This window comes from Callorhinus ursinus, unplaced genomic scaffold (assembly GCF_003265705.2).
Source record: "Callorhinus ursinus isolate GAN/ISIS: 27379988/994484 unplaced genomic scaffold, GSC_fseal_2.0 scaffold14, whole genome shotgun sequence".
Classification (NCBI taxonomy): Eukaryota; Metazoa; Chordata; class Mammalia; order Carnivora; family Otariidae; genus Callorhinus; species Callorhinus ursinus.
This window is the reverse complement of record NW_027397076.1, coordinates 5,194,638-5,212,325: the sequence shown is the minus strand read 5'-3', so window position 1 is coordinate 5,212,325 and position 17,688 is coordinate 5,194,638. Positions and strand designations below refer to the sequence as shown.

Here is a 17,688-nt window from a genome sequence, read left to right as displayed (position 1 = left end):
TCAATGTGACGACATTTGGCTGCTTTCACAAACCTGGAAAAATCAACCATTTTATTTCAGTGAATTATCTTAGCTATTTGGCACAAATAAGTTGCATTGGGATATTTTTGGTTGGAAATGGCAGAAGTCCAGCTTAAACTGGCCTAAACAAACAAACAAAAAGGAATTTCTTGGCATGTGAAATGGAAAAGCTCCAGGGGTTTGGCCCCAGTCACAGCTGGATCCAGGTGATCAAATGACAGGAAGAAACTCATTTCTGCTTTATTGTTTTGGGCTCCATTTTTAGGAAGCTTTCCCCAAGTGGTAATGGAGATGGTCATCTCTTAGCAGCTTAATAACTCCTGTGGAAAAAGAGCTTTTCTTTCCCAGGAGTGTGATCAAAAGTCCTGGGGCTAGGGCTCTCCCTGCCACAGCATGAGGTCATGTGCCTCCCTCTGAATCAACCAATGAGCCAGGGGAACATGGGTTTCTCATTGGCTAGGCCTGGGTCACATGCCCACCACTGGAGCCAACCAGCACCGTTAGCTCCACCTGACCAGGTGGTCAAAGTCTGGGAGAGTGGCTAAAGACAAATCTGGATGCTGTTACCCAAATGGAAGGCACTTAAAACTGGGCAGGCAGCAACAAAGTATGTTCTGCAGTAGGTCGATTTTCATGTTATTAAAAGAATTTCTTTATTTAAATTTTAAGCAATATTTATGGGACTATTACAAACATGTTTTAGTAAGAACAGTATGAAATAAGTTGACACGAATTTAACGTTTGCTGTTGAAAATGAAAGATTATAGCCACTCAGTTTAAACAAGGTAAATCAAATACGTCTTTCACTTAAAACTCGTATGGTGACATTTCATGAAGATTCCTTTCTTGACAAAGCAATTCTGTCGTTATGGAAGGTAGTGACTATAGAGAAGAATATCTCAGAATGAATGAACACAGCACATCGAAGCACCACCTTTTACATAAAATGAAATTATGAGTCTTTCATCTTGAGTGTCTTTGGAATCCTTTATGGATTTCTCATGCCCATGCATCTGTCAGCTGAGCCCTCTTTAGTTCTCCTTAAAAACCTGAGGGTATCTGATGGGCTTACTCCTCCTCCTGAAGGAGCAGGAGGTTGAGGAGGATGGTGCGGAAATGGCATTGAAAAAGCATGTGTTTTGGAAGCAGGGAGACCTGCATTTGAACTTCCTACCACCACTTACCAGCTGTGTGGTATTGTGTCCTCAGTAATCTTGGCCATAAAGTTGGGATAATAATAAGTGTACAGGGCAACCATCTTCATCCTTATCATCATCATTCTGTTACTAGAGCTGCCCTTTTTTGAGGACCGCATGCCATATAGTGATTATGCATTATCTCATTCTGTACCCGCGACAATCTGATGGAGATAGTAATGCTGTTTCATTTTGCAAACGAGGATATGGGGCACAGAGAGGTTAAGTAACTGCCCAAGGGTTGTGGTAATTATTAGTACAGTATATTTAGTATCCCGGGGTAATACTTAGCATTATGCTTTCCTGCTGCCCATAAATAGTAGCTAGGATTATTAGATGTTTTAAATGTCGTTGAAAAGACTTGGCAGAGGCTCTGTCATGAATAGGACAGGAGAAGAACCACTGCATAGCTGAAGTTAAGAAACACACAGTCCCATTGTTGGTCTATCAGTACATGGTCAGATTCTCTTTAGGTAGGGCCAGTGCAGTAGGAACAGGAAGAGAGAAAACAGATGGGTGCATTCATTCCGGGACAGTGAGAGATGGGTGGTGACCAGCAAGTGTTGCCAAAATGCTTGGCTGCAAGGCACGAGCTAGAGAAGGGGAGCCCTACAAGGCTGAGGAATGGAGAGAGCGGGAGGGAGGCTGGACTGGAGGCTTCTTAGGATGGATCGGGGGAGGGGAAGAGTGGAAGGATGATTTTTTTCCCCCCTTCTAGGGAGTGAGATTGTCTACTGTAAAATGTCAGAGGTGAAGTAGTTCCAGGAACTAAGCTCCTCAGAGCAGTCATGGGAGTGAGTTATTAGCGTAGCGGTACAAGTTATTGGAAGAGAGTAAGTCAGCAAAATGTGAAGCAAATGTTAATTGGGTGATTTTCACGGAATTTAAAATGATCCAAGATAATGATGGTTCAGAAGAAAACCTTTGGGTCAGGGCCAAAAATCTTTAGGGTGTTTGGGGCTGCTGTCGCAGGGTTCCAATACCCAGAGGAGAGGGTTTGAGTGAAGGTGCAATCGGTCCCATTTGAAAGAGCTTTGTGGGGAGGTTGGGAGCCTGCGGGCTTCATCTTCTGTTTGGAGACACTGGGATATTTTGAACAAAGTGATACCATGAAGGAAAAGCAAATTGTCTTAAGGTAAGGAGGTGGAGAGAACATTCCTGTCTTTAGCAAAATGATGCTTCTACAGCCAATGCCAAAATAATCCTGAGCACTGTGTGCTTCTTAGGAGAGCAGAAGGAGGGTAGGGAAATTGCAAATTGGCTCTTGATCCATTGCCTCCAGACAAAGAGTTAATGTTGTTCATATTTTCCAGTAATACCTTCTGGAAGAAAGAAAGGGACCCATACTGGCCAAGGGGCTCATACAAGAAGAGAGATTTAAAGACAGCTGTCCAAAGGAATTTTGGAATTTTGAAGAAATGAATGAGATTACATAGAGTCCAAAATAGTCAATGATAAAATATTAATCCTGTCCAAAATCCGATGTAATTAAGTGGTAGAATTGTTTGAAATCACCCTAAAAAAGCAGAAACCATCATAAGAACATATTATAAAGAAAATTAAATGATTATACTTTATCCGGGGAGCTGTAGTGTCCAGGAAATAAACATTATGAATTAATAAGCCTATTCCAAAATATTATTGTGAATGGCAGCTAAAAATAATTAGAGCTACACACATGGTCTCCAGAGGTTTCCATATTAAGTTTTATTGTTTACAAATCAGAATAAGTTTGGCCTCTTTAGTGATACTGCAAATATGGAAAAAGAAAAGACTGCATGCTGCTTTTCTACTTCTTAGATTATCGCTAATAAGGCTAGCTCTATATTCAGAATGTTTTTCTTGATAAATAAGTAAAAAATAAATCATTTCTTTGCCACATAACCGTGTTCATTCTGAAAGACCAGGGAAATGAGAACTTTGTGAATTTTAAGGCAAGCTGTAGCCAGGCTGAAACAGGAGATGCTAATTGGAGTGGCCGGAGGCTGGCTAATATTTATCATCTGTATTTGTTCTTGAAAGTGCACATAAAGTATCAGTGCTATGGTTCCATTATTTTACCAAGCAAATACAGTGACAAAAATATTTTGACTACTGGGTATTACTGAGGAAGAAAAAGCAGTGGCTTATATTTTATAGAGTAACTCTAAATAAGGTTTCTCTTCAATAAAGTGATAGTTACTGATAAGATGAAAATCACAGTAGAATAACCTAAAAGGTTGAAGTGTTCTATTTGGGTATTTGGTTTTAAACAGGCATTCACAACTATATTCATGCAAAAAGGAGAGGCAGAAGGGAGCCAGCCTGCCCCAAAGAGCAATCACAGACACATAGCTGGTTTGGAGGCAGCTCAGTTTCTGGAATCTTGACTTTAAAGAAGTCAGAGCTTATTTATGTTTAGAGAGAAATTCAGTCTTTCTGGTTCATTTAGGAAAGGTCTACATAGCTGGTGTGAAGCAGATGGATGTGCAGTTACCTAGAGACTCTGGATCAGTGTAGACATTCCATCTGAGAAGGGTTGGAAGTGCGCCGTGCCAGTGCTAGCAAACTCGCAGGAAGTAGGCTAGCAGTATTTGATGGAAATGCTGAGATAGAAGAAAGCAGTTGTGAAACCTGAGGTTAAGCTTAGTTGTGGTGGTTGCCGTTGGTCGGTTGGTTTTTTGTTTTTTTTCTTCTTCTTTTTTCTGACATGCCTGTGAGAGGGCCATGGGTCGGGTCAATTTTGGTGAGATAGGTATCACCAAATAGTCTACTACTCTGCAAGGGTGTGTCATTTTAAACTATCAGCGGAGGATTTATCTTTTCAACCATCTCCAGAGTGGGGGAAATATGTTGACTTGTGGTCCACCCTCAGTAACACTTGTCTCTGCAAACGTTGTTGTTGATGCCATGGCCAAGAACCTGAGTCAGAGTCTGTGAGCATGTCCTCTTACTCTGTGAAATCATCATGAGTCTCAAGGGGTGGCTTTACCCTCGACACATGCTTTCCCTGTGAATATCTAGTCTTTGATAAAAGAAGCTAAATCTTTGCCAACAGAAGGAGACCCAATTTTAATGAAATGCCCACTGTGTTTCTTAAACCTGATCCAAAATTGTTCATACATATGCCACATGTTGGTTAGAAAGGTTCTTGTGGCTTAAAAGGTTTTCCTCATAAGATGGGATGTGAGCTTATGATTAAGACGATTTCATTGTTAATATTTTTTTTCAAAGATTACATCACTTTCCACACATTTTCATATGCTGTGTATGATCATAAATAAAACACTGTCTCGATACCAGAGAAAGTCACTTAGCAGCAGGCTTTCAGCCTTGCTCCCTCTGGAGAAAACAAGTGCATCCTGTAACTGTGCTCTGTAGTGTGGCTTACATGTAACCAGAAGGTGGAGTGCATACTTGTTAAAATTAATTTGAGTCTGTTAGCACTACTTTGCTCCTTTGCTCTTGGCACTACAGAAGTAAGTCTTCCTTCTAAGACTGGTCCTGGGCACAACTGCGAAATGAGCCCTGTTTATATCTGAACCCCAGCTCCTACTTCCAGCCCCTTCCCTCCGGTCCCCTTCCATTCTCTCTCTTGTGTCTCCCCCATCACTGAGACTGGGGCCCATGTGACTGATAATCGAGAACTTGAAATTATAACGAGCCAGTAAATGAAACTGTATTTAAATCTTGGCCTTTCCAGACCCTTAAACTTATTCAAATAAGTGTTTGCTTACACCGCTGCATAAAAAGAGTCTACCTGCCCCTTCACATTTTTCCTTTCCTCGCATTACTCTTTACTGAGTTGGGGAAACAGCAAATGAGGGGGGCTGTGACTTTCTTGTCTTGTTGCGTTGGGGCATTGAAACTGTGTCAAATGGAAGAACTTTTTCTGTTAGTTGTTTTAGATTCTGTTCCACACTGTAGGGAGCGCTTTGTAGGTTTTTAGTCCCTGGCTTGGCTAGAGATGGCTGTTCTAGCTTCTTCTGGTTCTCATTCCTCACGTGAGGGCACAAGACTGGCCTAAATTAGAATTGAGATGAAACAAAGCTAACTTACTTTCCCCATCTTTGCCAGCCGGAAACTTCCAGTTTTCCCAGGAGTGCCTTTGGGAGAGGGGTGGGCCAGCTGGGTGGGGAGGCGTGGAGTTGGGTCCCCTCACCTGGGAGGTGGCTTTGGTAGGTGACCCTTATGCTCCAGACCTACTCCAGCCACCGCTTCCTGCCTCTAGATACACAGATAGAGTCAGAGCTCCATTTGCTCCCGTGGGACAGACACATACAGTCTGACCTGAAAGGAGTGAGCCTGTACTGCAAAGTAATTGCAGGATTTTGTAGTTTGTATTACCAGAAACCGAAGGCATGCGTGTGGAAATGGGGTTCTAAGGGTGGGAGACCAAATAGGAAGAAGTATATATACTGAGTTAGATTGAATGTATTGATAGTGTTCTGGATTTAGTGCTTTAGGTGCATGGAGGGGACTCTAACAGGTTAATTATCCTGGTTGGTGACCCTCACACGCAGTGAGCTTACACTCTAACCAGGGGCGGAGTAGGCTAGAACTTTTGTGGGATGTCGGAGAGGAAGGAGTCCAAAGGCTTAAGGAGAAGAGGATGTTGGTGTGAATTTCTCAAGTATGACCTGCTCCCCACCGCAGAGAATACCCCCTCCACTAAGGCTTTGAGAAGTTTAATAAACTCTAAGGTGGTCCTCTGTAAGGGGGCTGTGACAGAGGAGCCACTGCCTGAGATGGGCTCTTTATCTCACTGGGCAGGACAGGATCACATTTCTACCGAGCCCCAGAACCTAACCATCTGAGACAAAGTGGGCACGCTTGCTGTCAGGGACAGAGTTGGGATGAAGGGGCACAACAGATCATCCTGGAAGAAACTTTGATGATGGCTGGTTGATTACGGTCTCCCTAGGGATAAATTAGAAGGACAGCCTTCTATTTTTTTTTTTTTAAGATTTTATTTACTTATTAGAGAGACAGTGAGCACGAGCAGAAGGAGAAGTAGGTTCCCCGCTGAGCAGGGAGCCCGATGTGGGGCCCCATCCCAGGACCCTGGGACCATGACCTGAGCCGAAGGCAGACGCTTAACCCACTGAGCCACCCGGGCACCCCTGAAGGACAGCCTTCTAAAGGTTCATTTTCTCCCTCTCTGTATTTTTATAAGAGGAAAACTTCCGGTCCGTAACCAGAAACCTAACTCAAGTCGCCACAGTGGAAAGGCATAGCCACTTAACCCAGTTTCCAGACCCAAGTCAGACTCCCAGTGATTGAGGCCATGTTGCCTTGAGGGAACTTTCAACACTGCCTCCCGTAGGTACTATAGATATTTCTCCACATCTTCCTCAAAGGGACTTGTGTCCATTTCCTAGAGCAGTTGTGTCCAGAGCAAAAGGAAGGACCCGAACCTTTTAGCGCTTTCTAGACACTAGCTCTGAATTGATGTTAATATCTAAGGACCCAAAATTCCTGTGGCCCACCAATCCATGGGTGGGCTTATGATAGGCAGGACATTTGGCTACTGTTCAAATTATACTCTGCCCAGTAGTCTGGAGACCCATGCTTGGTTATTCCCTCAGTTCTTGAATTCATAATTGGAGGAGATGTATTTGGCAATTGGCAGAAGCCACCCTTTGGTCCCTTGACCTGTGAAGTAATGGCTGTCGTGGTAGGAAGGGCCAAGTAGAAGCCCGTGGAATTTCTTCCCTACCAGAATAATAAATAAAAAGGGATATAGCATCTCTAGGGGAGAGTTGGAGAAATTAGTGCCGGCACCAAAGACTTGAAAAAATGAAAGCACGGAGAAACTTCCCACATCCCCATTTAACTTGCCTGGGTGGCCCATGCAGAAGGCAGGTTTATTTCAGAGAGTGACTTTGATTATTGTAAACTTCATGAAGGGGTGATTTTAGCTGCTATTCAAGGTGTGTCTTTATTGAAAATAATCAACATAGCCTCCAGCTCCTGTTAGGCAACCTCTGGTCTGGCAGGTACTTTCTTTCTGAACCACTTTGCAAGGATTACAGAAGCAGGTTGCTTTTACCTGGTGTGGCCGACAGTTTACATCCCTGTCTTACCTCTGTTCCATAGATCCCCCTGCTCCCTCTCATCCTTTGTTCTGCAATATCCTGATCTTACTGATATCCCTCAGCACGGTGGGCTGGTCCAGTACCTTGACCTGATAAACAGCAAGGGACAAGTACTTTAGATGCTTCAGTGAGACATCTTCAATCCAGGAGGTGGGAGATAAACCCCATTCTTGCTAACAAGTACTGTATCAGTTAGTGTCCAGACAGAGAAGAGAAAAACACATTAACTACTTTAACAGAGAGAATTCGCTGTGAGGAATTGGTTAAGTGGGTCTGGGAGGATTGTGGATGTACGGAAGGGAGACTAAGAGATCAGGGGTGGTAAAAGCAGGAAGCGGCTACCACGCCTCAGGCTGGAGTGACAAAGGAGAGAGGATGGGGGTATCAACATCTAGGAGTTGGAGGAGAAGGAGAAGGGACCCAGACTTCTGAAGCGCACTGCCAGGTCGGGGCTGTCACGTCTGAATTTTGTCATCCACAGCTTGTTCTGGAAATGAACCAGCGGCTGCGGTGATGCAGACTAGGGTAGCAAGCAAAGCTGTAAAGAGCCGTCTTCCTACTGTCTTGCTTCCCTCGTAAGTGGGGTGATAAAAATTGGAGAGATCCAGCTTGGGAGATGGGGTGTTTCTCTGATATGCCTGAATGTGGGCTCACAGTTTATGAAGCGGGAGTTGGAATCACACAAACTGGTCACCTAGCTATGTCACCTTGGCCATGCTACTCAACCTTTCGGAGCCTCAGCTTTTCATCTTTAAAATGTGGCTGGGGCGCCTGCGTGGCTCAGTCGGTTAAGTGTCCGACTCTTGATTTCGGCTCAGGTCATGATCTCCTGGTCCTGGGATCAAGCCCCACATCGGGCTCCAGGCTCAGTGCGGAGTCTGCTTGGAACTCTCTCTCCCTATTGTCTTCTGCCCCTCCCCCTGCTCACGTGAGCTCTCTCTCTCAAATAAATAAAGTTCTTAAAAATGTGGCTCATCCCCACCGGGCAGGATTGTGATGAGGATTGAAGGAAACCGTATAACAGCACTAGCGTGTGCTGCCTCTCCAGTTCCCTAGGAGGCTGTGAGGATGAGGTGATGCTCAGAGCTTTTGCGGGAGCGGTGTGGAGGCAGTCCCCAGGTCAGGAGCAGCCACCAGGCTGGTTTGTCACCGGCAGTGTTTTTACTTTTCCATCTTCCTATTTGAGAGGCAAGTGACGAATTGGAGTGTAGAGCATGGTTTTTGGTGTCAGATGAGGTCTAAATGTCAGTCTTACTTATTGGTCTTGCATATTTATTAATTACATGGCTCTGTGGACCTATTTTCCCAGGTCTAAACTCTCAGAGCTGTTGTGAGACATTGCAGTGATGCCCATGAAGTGTCCTGCCCTATATCTGACATGCAGGAGAGACTCAGTGATGCTGCTATTTTTACCCATGTGGTCTTTGTATTGTAGAATGATTGTTTTTGGAAGGAATGGGTAAAGCAGCAGTCTCATATGTGGGGGGCATATATCCAAAGGCAAGCGTTGTAACTTATTTGAAGGCTTAAAAGGATAGACATCCAATAAGTCTTCATAAATGGTATTGTTAATGATTTAGTAATATGTCCGAAGCTTAATTTATTATCCAATACATATGGCGGCTATATTATAATTTCCTGCAAGTTAGATGTACAAGGTTGTTGATGAATTTTATAATGGAGAACACAGAGTGGGTTTCAGGGTATTGAATACTTTATAAGAGATAGTAGAGTAAAAATAGTTTACTGTTTTCTTACATTTGGGGGAGTTAAAATATATTTAAAAACCTTTAGTATATCATTAAGCAGAATTAGGCAAGGGGAGAAAGAATTAAAATAAACAGAGTTGGATATGAAAAGAACAGCTGTGCCAGAAAATGAGACATTGTATATGTCCAAAACTACCAGTTACATGCAGCTTCAGAAACAATGTCATGATGGCATTAGCCATTTGGGACTGAGGTAGACAGTTCTAATATACTCCAACGAGTTAGTCACCATCATTTTCCTGTTATCTATACTAACGGGTTATAAATCCATTTTAATTAAAAGTAGTGAACAACACTTTGTGATACCACTTCAATAAGCATAACCCCATTTCTAATACATTATGGCTTTGACACCTTTGAATTAAAAAACGATCCAACTTTAGCAGGAGATGAAGGGAGTTGACAATTATCTGGTGAATTTAGGTTGTGTGCTCAATTTGTATAAATTAGATCTCAAGGTGGATTTTGCACTCTATCAGAGTATTAGCTGTGGGCATGGCCAGTGTTCAATGGATGATTTCCAAATCTACACCTCCCTTCTTTATAGGCTGGAGACTTCCTGGCAGATGCAATGAAGTAAAATCTCCGGTACATATACATTGGAAACATTCACAGCTTTTAAATGGGTGAAACCATGACTCGACAATCCCTAAAATTAGAAGATTCAGTGAAGCTGTTTAGATGTTTTTTTTTTTTTCTTTCTTTCTTCTTGGCTGAAGCCCTTTAGAATTACATGTTGGGTTCAGCCAGATACATTTGAATCTTGGGGTTTTTTTCTTTAAGAAAATAACTTATGTATGCTAACTAGTGCTTGAAGGAAAGTTTCCTGATCCTTTTAGAAATATGCCAAGGAATATCAGTGGAATATGAATTCCTCTCATGCAAGGACAGAGGCTGTGCATTTTAAAATAGTGATTCCCTCTAAAAATTTCCTTTTAAACATTTCCTCCTCTGTGCAGATCATGTATAAAATGGCTTTTTTTTTTTTAGATAGGAGGAAGTCAAATGGATATGAACTCTTCTGCACTAAAGAAATCTTTCATACCTCGAGTGGTGCCACTGAGTGGCATGAGGATCACAGAATCATAGTCCCCTAGGACCGGAGGGGACCTTGGGAATCATCTGGTTGACCACCTTATTTTACAGATGAGATGCAGGCAAGCAGTTTGCCCACAGCCTCTCTGTGCTGATGGCACGCCCATGACAAGAACCCAGGCTTCCTGATGCCAAGTTAATGTGCCTTTTGCAATCTCGGTTGCCCTCCATATGTCCTTTTGTTTAGCACTTGGACTTTTTGGCATTTGCTGAATTTGTACATTTTGTTAAGTAGAAAATGACTAATTTGTAAATGCATGAATGATTGAGATAGAAACAATAGTGTGTTACAAAATATTTGATGGTAGAACTTGAATGAACAAAATTGATTGTCAGTTAATAGCCCTCTTTTACTCATAATAAAAAATGAAGTGTCTGACTATGTGACCAAATGGCTTATAGCAAATATTTTTGACCTTTTAGAACAGAAGAATCTATAACGGAAGATGACAAGAGGAGGTATGTTTGACATTGAAGCTGGCTTTAATTTGAATAGTTTTGGCCATCTTCCATGGATTAATTTAATGAATGGATGTAATTTCACACTGTATGTAGTACATTGCCAATAACATAGATTACACCCGGACAACTTCTGGCACAGAGAATACGGGTAGGAGCGTGTGATCTGAAAAAGGACTTGCTCAGGGTTCATAATCTTTGCCTTCAAGCAAGCTTGGGTTTTGTCCTGTGCTCATGGCCTGTGCTGGTTTCTATCCTGTGGCCTTTGGATGTGCTGTTCTCCCTAATGGATGACTTTGTTCCTTCTCCCCGCCCACTTCAGCCTCCGTCTCCTTCTCGGGTGGACCGCGCCCTGCTCTCATTACTCATTGCTCTCTCTCCCCTCCTTTTATGTTTGTATCTACCTCCAGGGAAGTGTTCTGTGTGTCCATAGCACCTATTACCACGCTGACCGCTATGAATTCTTGATGAATAGTGACCGACTAACTGTAACATGTTGCTCTATGGATATTTATTATTGTACTAAATTATAAAAAAATCCCAATTTGTTTTCCTCTTTCTCACTCCAAGTTAAATATCTAAAAATTCTACTCACTCAACTTAGCTTTCTTTTTTCATATAGAACTTCTTTAACATAGAAAAAATTATATTTCCAAGGGCAGGAATGTTCCAAATTCTACTTTTGAAAAGTCATGAGTTACTTTAATAGTTCTATAATTGTTGGCAGTACTCCTTGCTTCTGTCACTTTCTGCACATACAGAGTATCATGGATACCGGTCTGATTTCTCTCTCTCTGCTTCTTTTCATTAAGAAACTATGGAGGGGTATATGTAGGTCTACCATCTGAAGCTGTCAGTATGGTATCCAGTCAAACAAAGACTGTACGAAAAAGTAAGTAAAATCATGAGATTTACTTTCTCTAAATATTTGTCTTTTTGTTTTTTGAAAAAAAATATAAGATTTATATTTCAGCTTGCCTGACTCAACCTACATATTACTCAGTTGCAGTTAACCATGTAGAAAAACCATTATCTGTTCACTGTAATCATCTGTTGAAATTGCCACCTACATGATGAGAGTAGTTCCAGAGCAAAATTTAGCTTCTATTTGTGGCTATGTTCCATGGATGAAAAAAATTTTTCTCCATGGATAATTTAAATTTATTGTTAATTTCAGTGATGATTGGTATGACAATGAAAGCAAATGTTTCAGTAAGTTTATGGAGTTTTTGTAGAAATAAAGGTGAATTCTTATAACATATTCCTGTAATATACTGATAACAGTCTGAGGATTAGAGGAAAATCAACTGTGTATTGTATAATTAAATGAAGTGAGGCCCCTTTTTTGTTTCAATAAGTAGTAATTGTGGGGCTAATGTCGTTTTGATAATAGACAGGGACAACGACAGCCTCAGAGCTAGCTTCTTGCTTAAATGTATGGCTCGTGGTAAGAATGCTGGTTTACCAACCACTGTGCAGTTGTCTGATGCACAGTTTTAAAGGACTGTTAATATGTTTCATTTACACACAGGCTCTACTACCTTATTTGTAACATACTGTAGCTGTTTGTTCCTCATTGCTGTTTCTCTGCATTCTGATCTGGACTAGCAAATACATATAAATCACTACTACTTGTCATTTTATAGGAAACTAGAATATGTTCTTTATAATCCAAATATTTAACTTTTCTTAATTTTCTCTTTAAGATTAAAAGAAAATATCGTGACTCCATAATCAAGAGGTACTGTATTTTTTCTAAATAATTGTATGTATTTAGCCTCGATGATGAATGAACTATAGATATTGTTGCTAGCTGTTTCTAAGAAATCTTGGACTCCAAGATTAAGAGGGGTCTCATCTTGTGGTTAAATCTATGAAATGGAGCATGTTATATTGTAAAGGGGTCAACTTTCTTTGCAGTTATTTTTATTTTTCATTTCATTTTGTTTCAAATGCAACCTAATTCATTTAATAAGAACAAGCTAAGTGTTTGCCTAAAATATGAAGGTTTTACTCTTCATTGCCAAAAACTGAGGTGCTAAGACTTTGGAAATGACAGACAGGGAGAGACCAGAGAGGCTGGGACTGGGAATTAAATTAGGATCAATATTAAGTGTTGGCAATAGCCAGGGGTGAGTTAATATACAGAGAGGAGATGTATCTGTACCAAATAATGCCAGTAGAGATGGGCAGTCATCCTTGTACAGAAATGTAGTTATGCAGGAAGGAATAGTAAAGCCATAGACCAAAGTCGGTTGGGTATTATAAAACATGTTCAATGTGCACAGAAGAAACCATTGTCTGAAAGATGACGCACCGTGGACCTGGTGTCCTGGTGAAGAGCTTGGCGGTAGAATTATCCTAAGACAAGAACAAGGACAGGAGAAAACAAGCTTTCCTTTATTAACCCCCTGTGTGCCAGTTTCTAAAAGATCCCGTGCAGCATTTCCATAGAGGCAGAAAGTCTCAGTTCATCTGGTCCAAGGATGCACATGATGCTTGGATCCCCACTGCATCTCGGTCTTGCTGACTGACATCTGGCCTCTTTTGAACGTCCTGTGATCAGGAATGCCCTATCTCCTGAGATAGCCCGTTCTCTTCTGGGAGTCAGACAACCTTGGATTTGAATTCAGGCTCTTTCACTTACCAGTGGGGCAAGTTACTTCCCCCTTGTAGCCTCCATTTTATAATCTGTAAAATGGCATCAGTGCTTAGCTTGAAGGGTGTTGTTAGGGTTCAATATGAAATAAAGGGCAGTTCCAATGATTGCTGTTTTCATCATCATACTATTCTGTTTTGTATCGAGAATTCAGCCTTTGGCAGACCCAAAGCAAAACTGACTTGATACTGACTTGATACCCACTTCTCGCTCAAGGCCAGTTACTGGATTTGGGCATTTGGGATGGGGAGGGGGTCACAGAATAAGCTTACAGGTGGAGACAAATAAGTTTTCCCGCTGGGGGAGAGGGACACAGAGACTGTAAGCAGTGTCTTCCTGACAAGAGATACCACAATCTTGGGTAGCCGTTGTTTGAAGACTGTCTCCTCAAGGTGAAAGCATTGTGGAGCTTTATTCCCTAGGGCCCATGACCACATTATAGAGTGTTGAGTTTCTCTTTGGGAATTTGCTGGAGATTTTCTATTTCTAGTATTTTTAAGAGTTCTAACCCTCTAGGTTCCCTGCCAGTTTTCCACTGTGCAGAAGTACTTTTGTTATTTCCATCAAATAGGAAAGATAATCTAGTTGAAAACAAGCATACGTTACCCTCCTGAAAATAGGTTGCATTTCAAAAAGCATGAGAATAGAGTGGAAAGAGGTGCCACGTAGATAGGTATCAGGAGGTGTGGTAACTCCGTCACTAACACAGGACCTCAGAGGAATCCCTAACATTCTCTCAGGCTTTCTCAAATTCGGTTTTCTCATGGGACAGTTGGACAAGATGGTTGTTCCACTTTGTGTGTGGATCTCAAATTCCCTGATAACAATTTAGCAATCCTGCTGGTAAATCAGCCTGCAACTTGAGACTGCCAGCTAAAATATCTCTTTATTGCTCATGAGTATAAGCCTATTTTATTGCTATCCCTGTCCCTTTGAATTGCCTGAAAAGTGTTCTAAGTTGAAACGCTGTTCTTCTTCCAGAGTTGCTAAGTATCCACTGTGGTACTTGACATGTCTGAGCTCATGGCTCTCTGGGCTTAAGTTATTGGACAGAGAGGCGCCTGGGTGGCTCAGTCAGTTAAGCGACTGCCTTTGGCTCAGGTCATGATCTCAGGGTCCTGGGATCAAGTCCCACATCTGGCTCTCTGCTCAGCGGGGAGCCTGCTTCTCCCTCTCCCTCTGCTGTTCCCCCTGCTTGTGCTCTCTCTGTCTCAAATAAATAGATAAATAAAATCTTTTAAAAAAGTTATTGGGCAGAAACCCCGAGGAGAAGACTGTCCTTTGCAGAGGAAGCTATTTTATGGAAAGGATTGGAGACACTTTTTTTGACCTAACGTGCCAAATCTCTTGAATTAATGCCACTGAACTCGCTCAGTGACTGGAGTTCAAAGTTATTTTAGTGACTTTTTGAAACAAATTGAGGAATGATTTCAGAATCTCTTACAATACTTATATCATGGTACAAATGTGTAATTTCTTCTACAGATGACTCTCGGGTGAGCGTTATGCCCACCTAGATGTGTGGAGCATCCCTGGGCAGGGAGGAGCTGAAGTGGTGCTCTCAGATGCCCGTGGAGGGACTGGCCGGAGCAGGTTCCCCTGGGAGAGCTGGAGAGAGGGTGGATGGCTACCCCTCTCCCAGCAGGGGCTGACCCAGTAGGGGAGGGATGACATCACGGCCGAGCAGTCTATCTTTAATTTGGGTGATGTTGACGTGCAGCTTGGTCTGGGCATTATCATATCATATTTTATTTTATTTTTTCATTTTTTTAAAGATTTTTTAAAAAATTTATTTATCTGTCAGAGAGAGGGAGAGAGTACAAGCAGGGGAAGCGGCAGGCAGAGGGAGAAGCAGGCTCCCCGCTGAGCAAGGAGTCTGATGCGGGACTCGTTCCCAGGAACCTGGGATCATGACTTGAGCCGAAGGCAGATGCTTAAACGACTGAGCCACCCAGGTGTCCCTATCACGTCATATTTTAATTTTAAGTTTATCAGTCTCTTTCCCCACGGCTCTTCATCTCTTTATATAAAGAGTCATCAGTTCTTAGCTCTGTGTTGGCCACTTATTCAGGCTTAAGTATTGAGTGAACCTTGAATGTGTGTTTTACTGAAAAGAAAATTGGTAAATAATTCGTAGGCTGAAAGCTCATTTTTTTTTTTCTAAGTTGTCCTCGTTAAGCTTGCTAACTCTTTTCCCTCTTGCTGTTGTTGTCTTCACAGCTTGCTCATTAAGATTTGGAAGGAATTGCACTCCATGGGCCGTCATGACGTGCACAGAAATTTCTAAGGAAATTCTAACTAGTCGCCCGCTCCGCCTCCCCTCCCCACCCAAATTCTCAAGTCTGTAGTTGAAACCATGGGTACATGTTGAATGTTGTGGTACTAGAAAGGAATCAGGTAGACAATACACGGGTATATGGAACTTTCTGGGGTCCTGCTGAGAAAGACAAGTGGACAAACCGCTAGTGTCTGGAGCCAGCCTGCTGTATCTGGCGGCATTTTCTCCCTGGCCATTCAACACAGCTCATGAAAATCATGTCTTTTCACTGATACTTTTTTGATAGTTTTTATATAATGAAATCTGTATTCTATTTATAACTTCAGCTAAGAAAGCACTATAAATGAACTCCCTAAAGTAATATATTTGTGGGTTACTTTTCACTATTTCTACGTTACATTAATTTTTAGCTGTAAAATGGTTAAATTGATTCTTACTGTTCTCTGTTTCCCTTTTTTACTTTTTGGTTTTCAGCTTTCTGTAAGTGTCAGAGAATGTCTTCTCTTAGGAACAATGTATGACCTTTCAATGTTGAAAAATAAGCCCCCCAAATTTGCATGCCCTACGCACGTTTTGATTAACTTTCCATTTTCTTTGGTCGAAGGCTGATGTCACCACAAATCCTTTGCAGTCATTGATTCTCTCATTCTCCTTTGTGGGATCCCAGCATCCCATCATGTTAATCCTATACTATTTTCAAGGACTAGTGACTGATGGTTAAGGGTATTTGGAAAGCTCTTAATTTGAGGATGACCACGTGTAGCCATTTAGTACTGCAATGTAGATTACTCAATTTACCAATATATTTCAACAATTAAAACATTTTTATCCCTCTTTACCTGGATTTCTTGGTTTTTAAAAGGTCACTTTCAAAGAAGTCACACATGGCATTGTGGTATATAGTTACTATATCAGTATATATAGCTAATGAATAAATAGGTTACCATGAAAAACCAAAATTTTTCATAAGAAGGAAAAGATTATCTTATAAATCTGGTCCATATGACAGCCAGCGGGATATCAAATTGGTAAAATATCAAAGGTGATTTTCTGAGCAGGTGGTGAGAGCTGAGCCTTGGATCTTGCTTGGAGAGGTTGCTGGCTGTACCTGGGGTGTGACAAGGCATGGGACCAGCTCTAAGGAGCAAGTAAAGCAAACCTAGGAGATCTGCTTGGTCCTACTAGCTGTTGTCAATATTTTATTAAGACAGTTTATCAGGAAGAGGTTCAAGATAGCAACAGAAAAGGCTTCTAGTCTCCTCTCCTCCCACAGACACAAAATCTACAGCTGCATATGAAATAGTTCCCTCTGAAAAGGACCTGCAGGCTAGCTGAACCGCAGCTCCACAACAAAGGATAAAAGGGCCATATTGAGATGGGCAGGAGGGGCAGAGGCGTGGTCTTGCAAGAAACCCCAGCCTCGGCACAGAGACCAGCAATTGGGAGGGATCTCATTAATACAGAGCTTGTCCCTGAGGAATGAGAGGTTTTTGCTCCACATCAGACACCCCAGCCCTTGGGAAGTGCATCAGAGGGATGAGCCCCCAAAGCACCTGGCCTTGAAAACCACAGGGCTTATGGCCAGGGGAACCATAGGGCTTTAGGGAATGGAAAATCCACTCTTAAAGAGCTCATGTATGGACCTACTTATCCCAGGACCCAGCACAAAAGTAAGTTTGAAAGGTACCCAGACCATATGCTTAGGAGACTCGTTTGTTAATCTTAGAGCATCTGCCAAAGAGACAGGAACCTGTTGGGACTCTTGGGGACAGAGGTGCTGGCCAGACATGATTTTTGCATTCTCCTTCTGCCTTGTTGGGACTAGCACTGGGGAGTGGTCACTATTTTTGTACACCCGGCCCTCCCCGCCACAGCCTGCTAGCTCCGGTGGAAGTCTCCTGCCCCCGTGCACCACAGCCAAGGGTGAGTACCTTCCCTGGGTGAGTACCTTCCCCCACGGCCCGCCCTGCCAGCCACAGGGTATGTGCCACCCACACCAGGGGCACCCCTTGAGCCCCTGGCTCTGGTGGCCAAGGAGGACTGTGCTTCTGGACCCCCTGAGCCTGAAACAGACAGTCCTTGACAGGTTACCACCCCCAGGCCGCTGCACAAACAGCAGACTGAAACACACCCT

The 17,688-nt window shown here is 42.4% G+C and overlaps 1 protein-coding gene across 1 annotated transcript in view; it reads left to right on the top strand.

Annotated features, from left to right (window-relative positions):
• The window catches only part of CUNH12orf75 (chromosome unknown C12orf75 homolog), a 33,836-nt gene extending 17,444 nt beyond the window's left edge, over nucleotides 1-16,392 (top strand). The window contains exons 4-7 of the mRNA XM_025882376.1: nucleotides 10,582-10,617; nucleotides 11,430-11,509; nucleotides 12,324-12,358; nucleotides 15,497-16,392. Coding sequence (XP_025738161.1) covers nucleotides 10,582-10,617; nucleotides 11,430-11,509; nucleotides 12,324-12,328 — 121 coding nt within the window. The 3' untranslated portion in view covers nucleotides 12,329-12,358; nucleotides 15,497-16,392. The remainder of the gene's footprint in view (nucleotides 1-10,581; nucleotides 10,618-11,429; nucleotides 11,510-12,323; nucleotides 12,359-15,496) is intronic.
• Nucleotides 16,393-17,688: the final 1,296 nt, after the last annotated feature.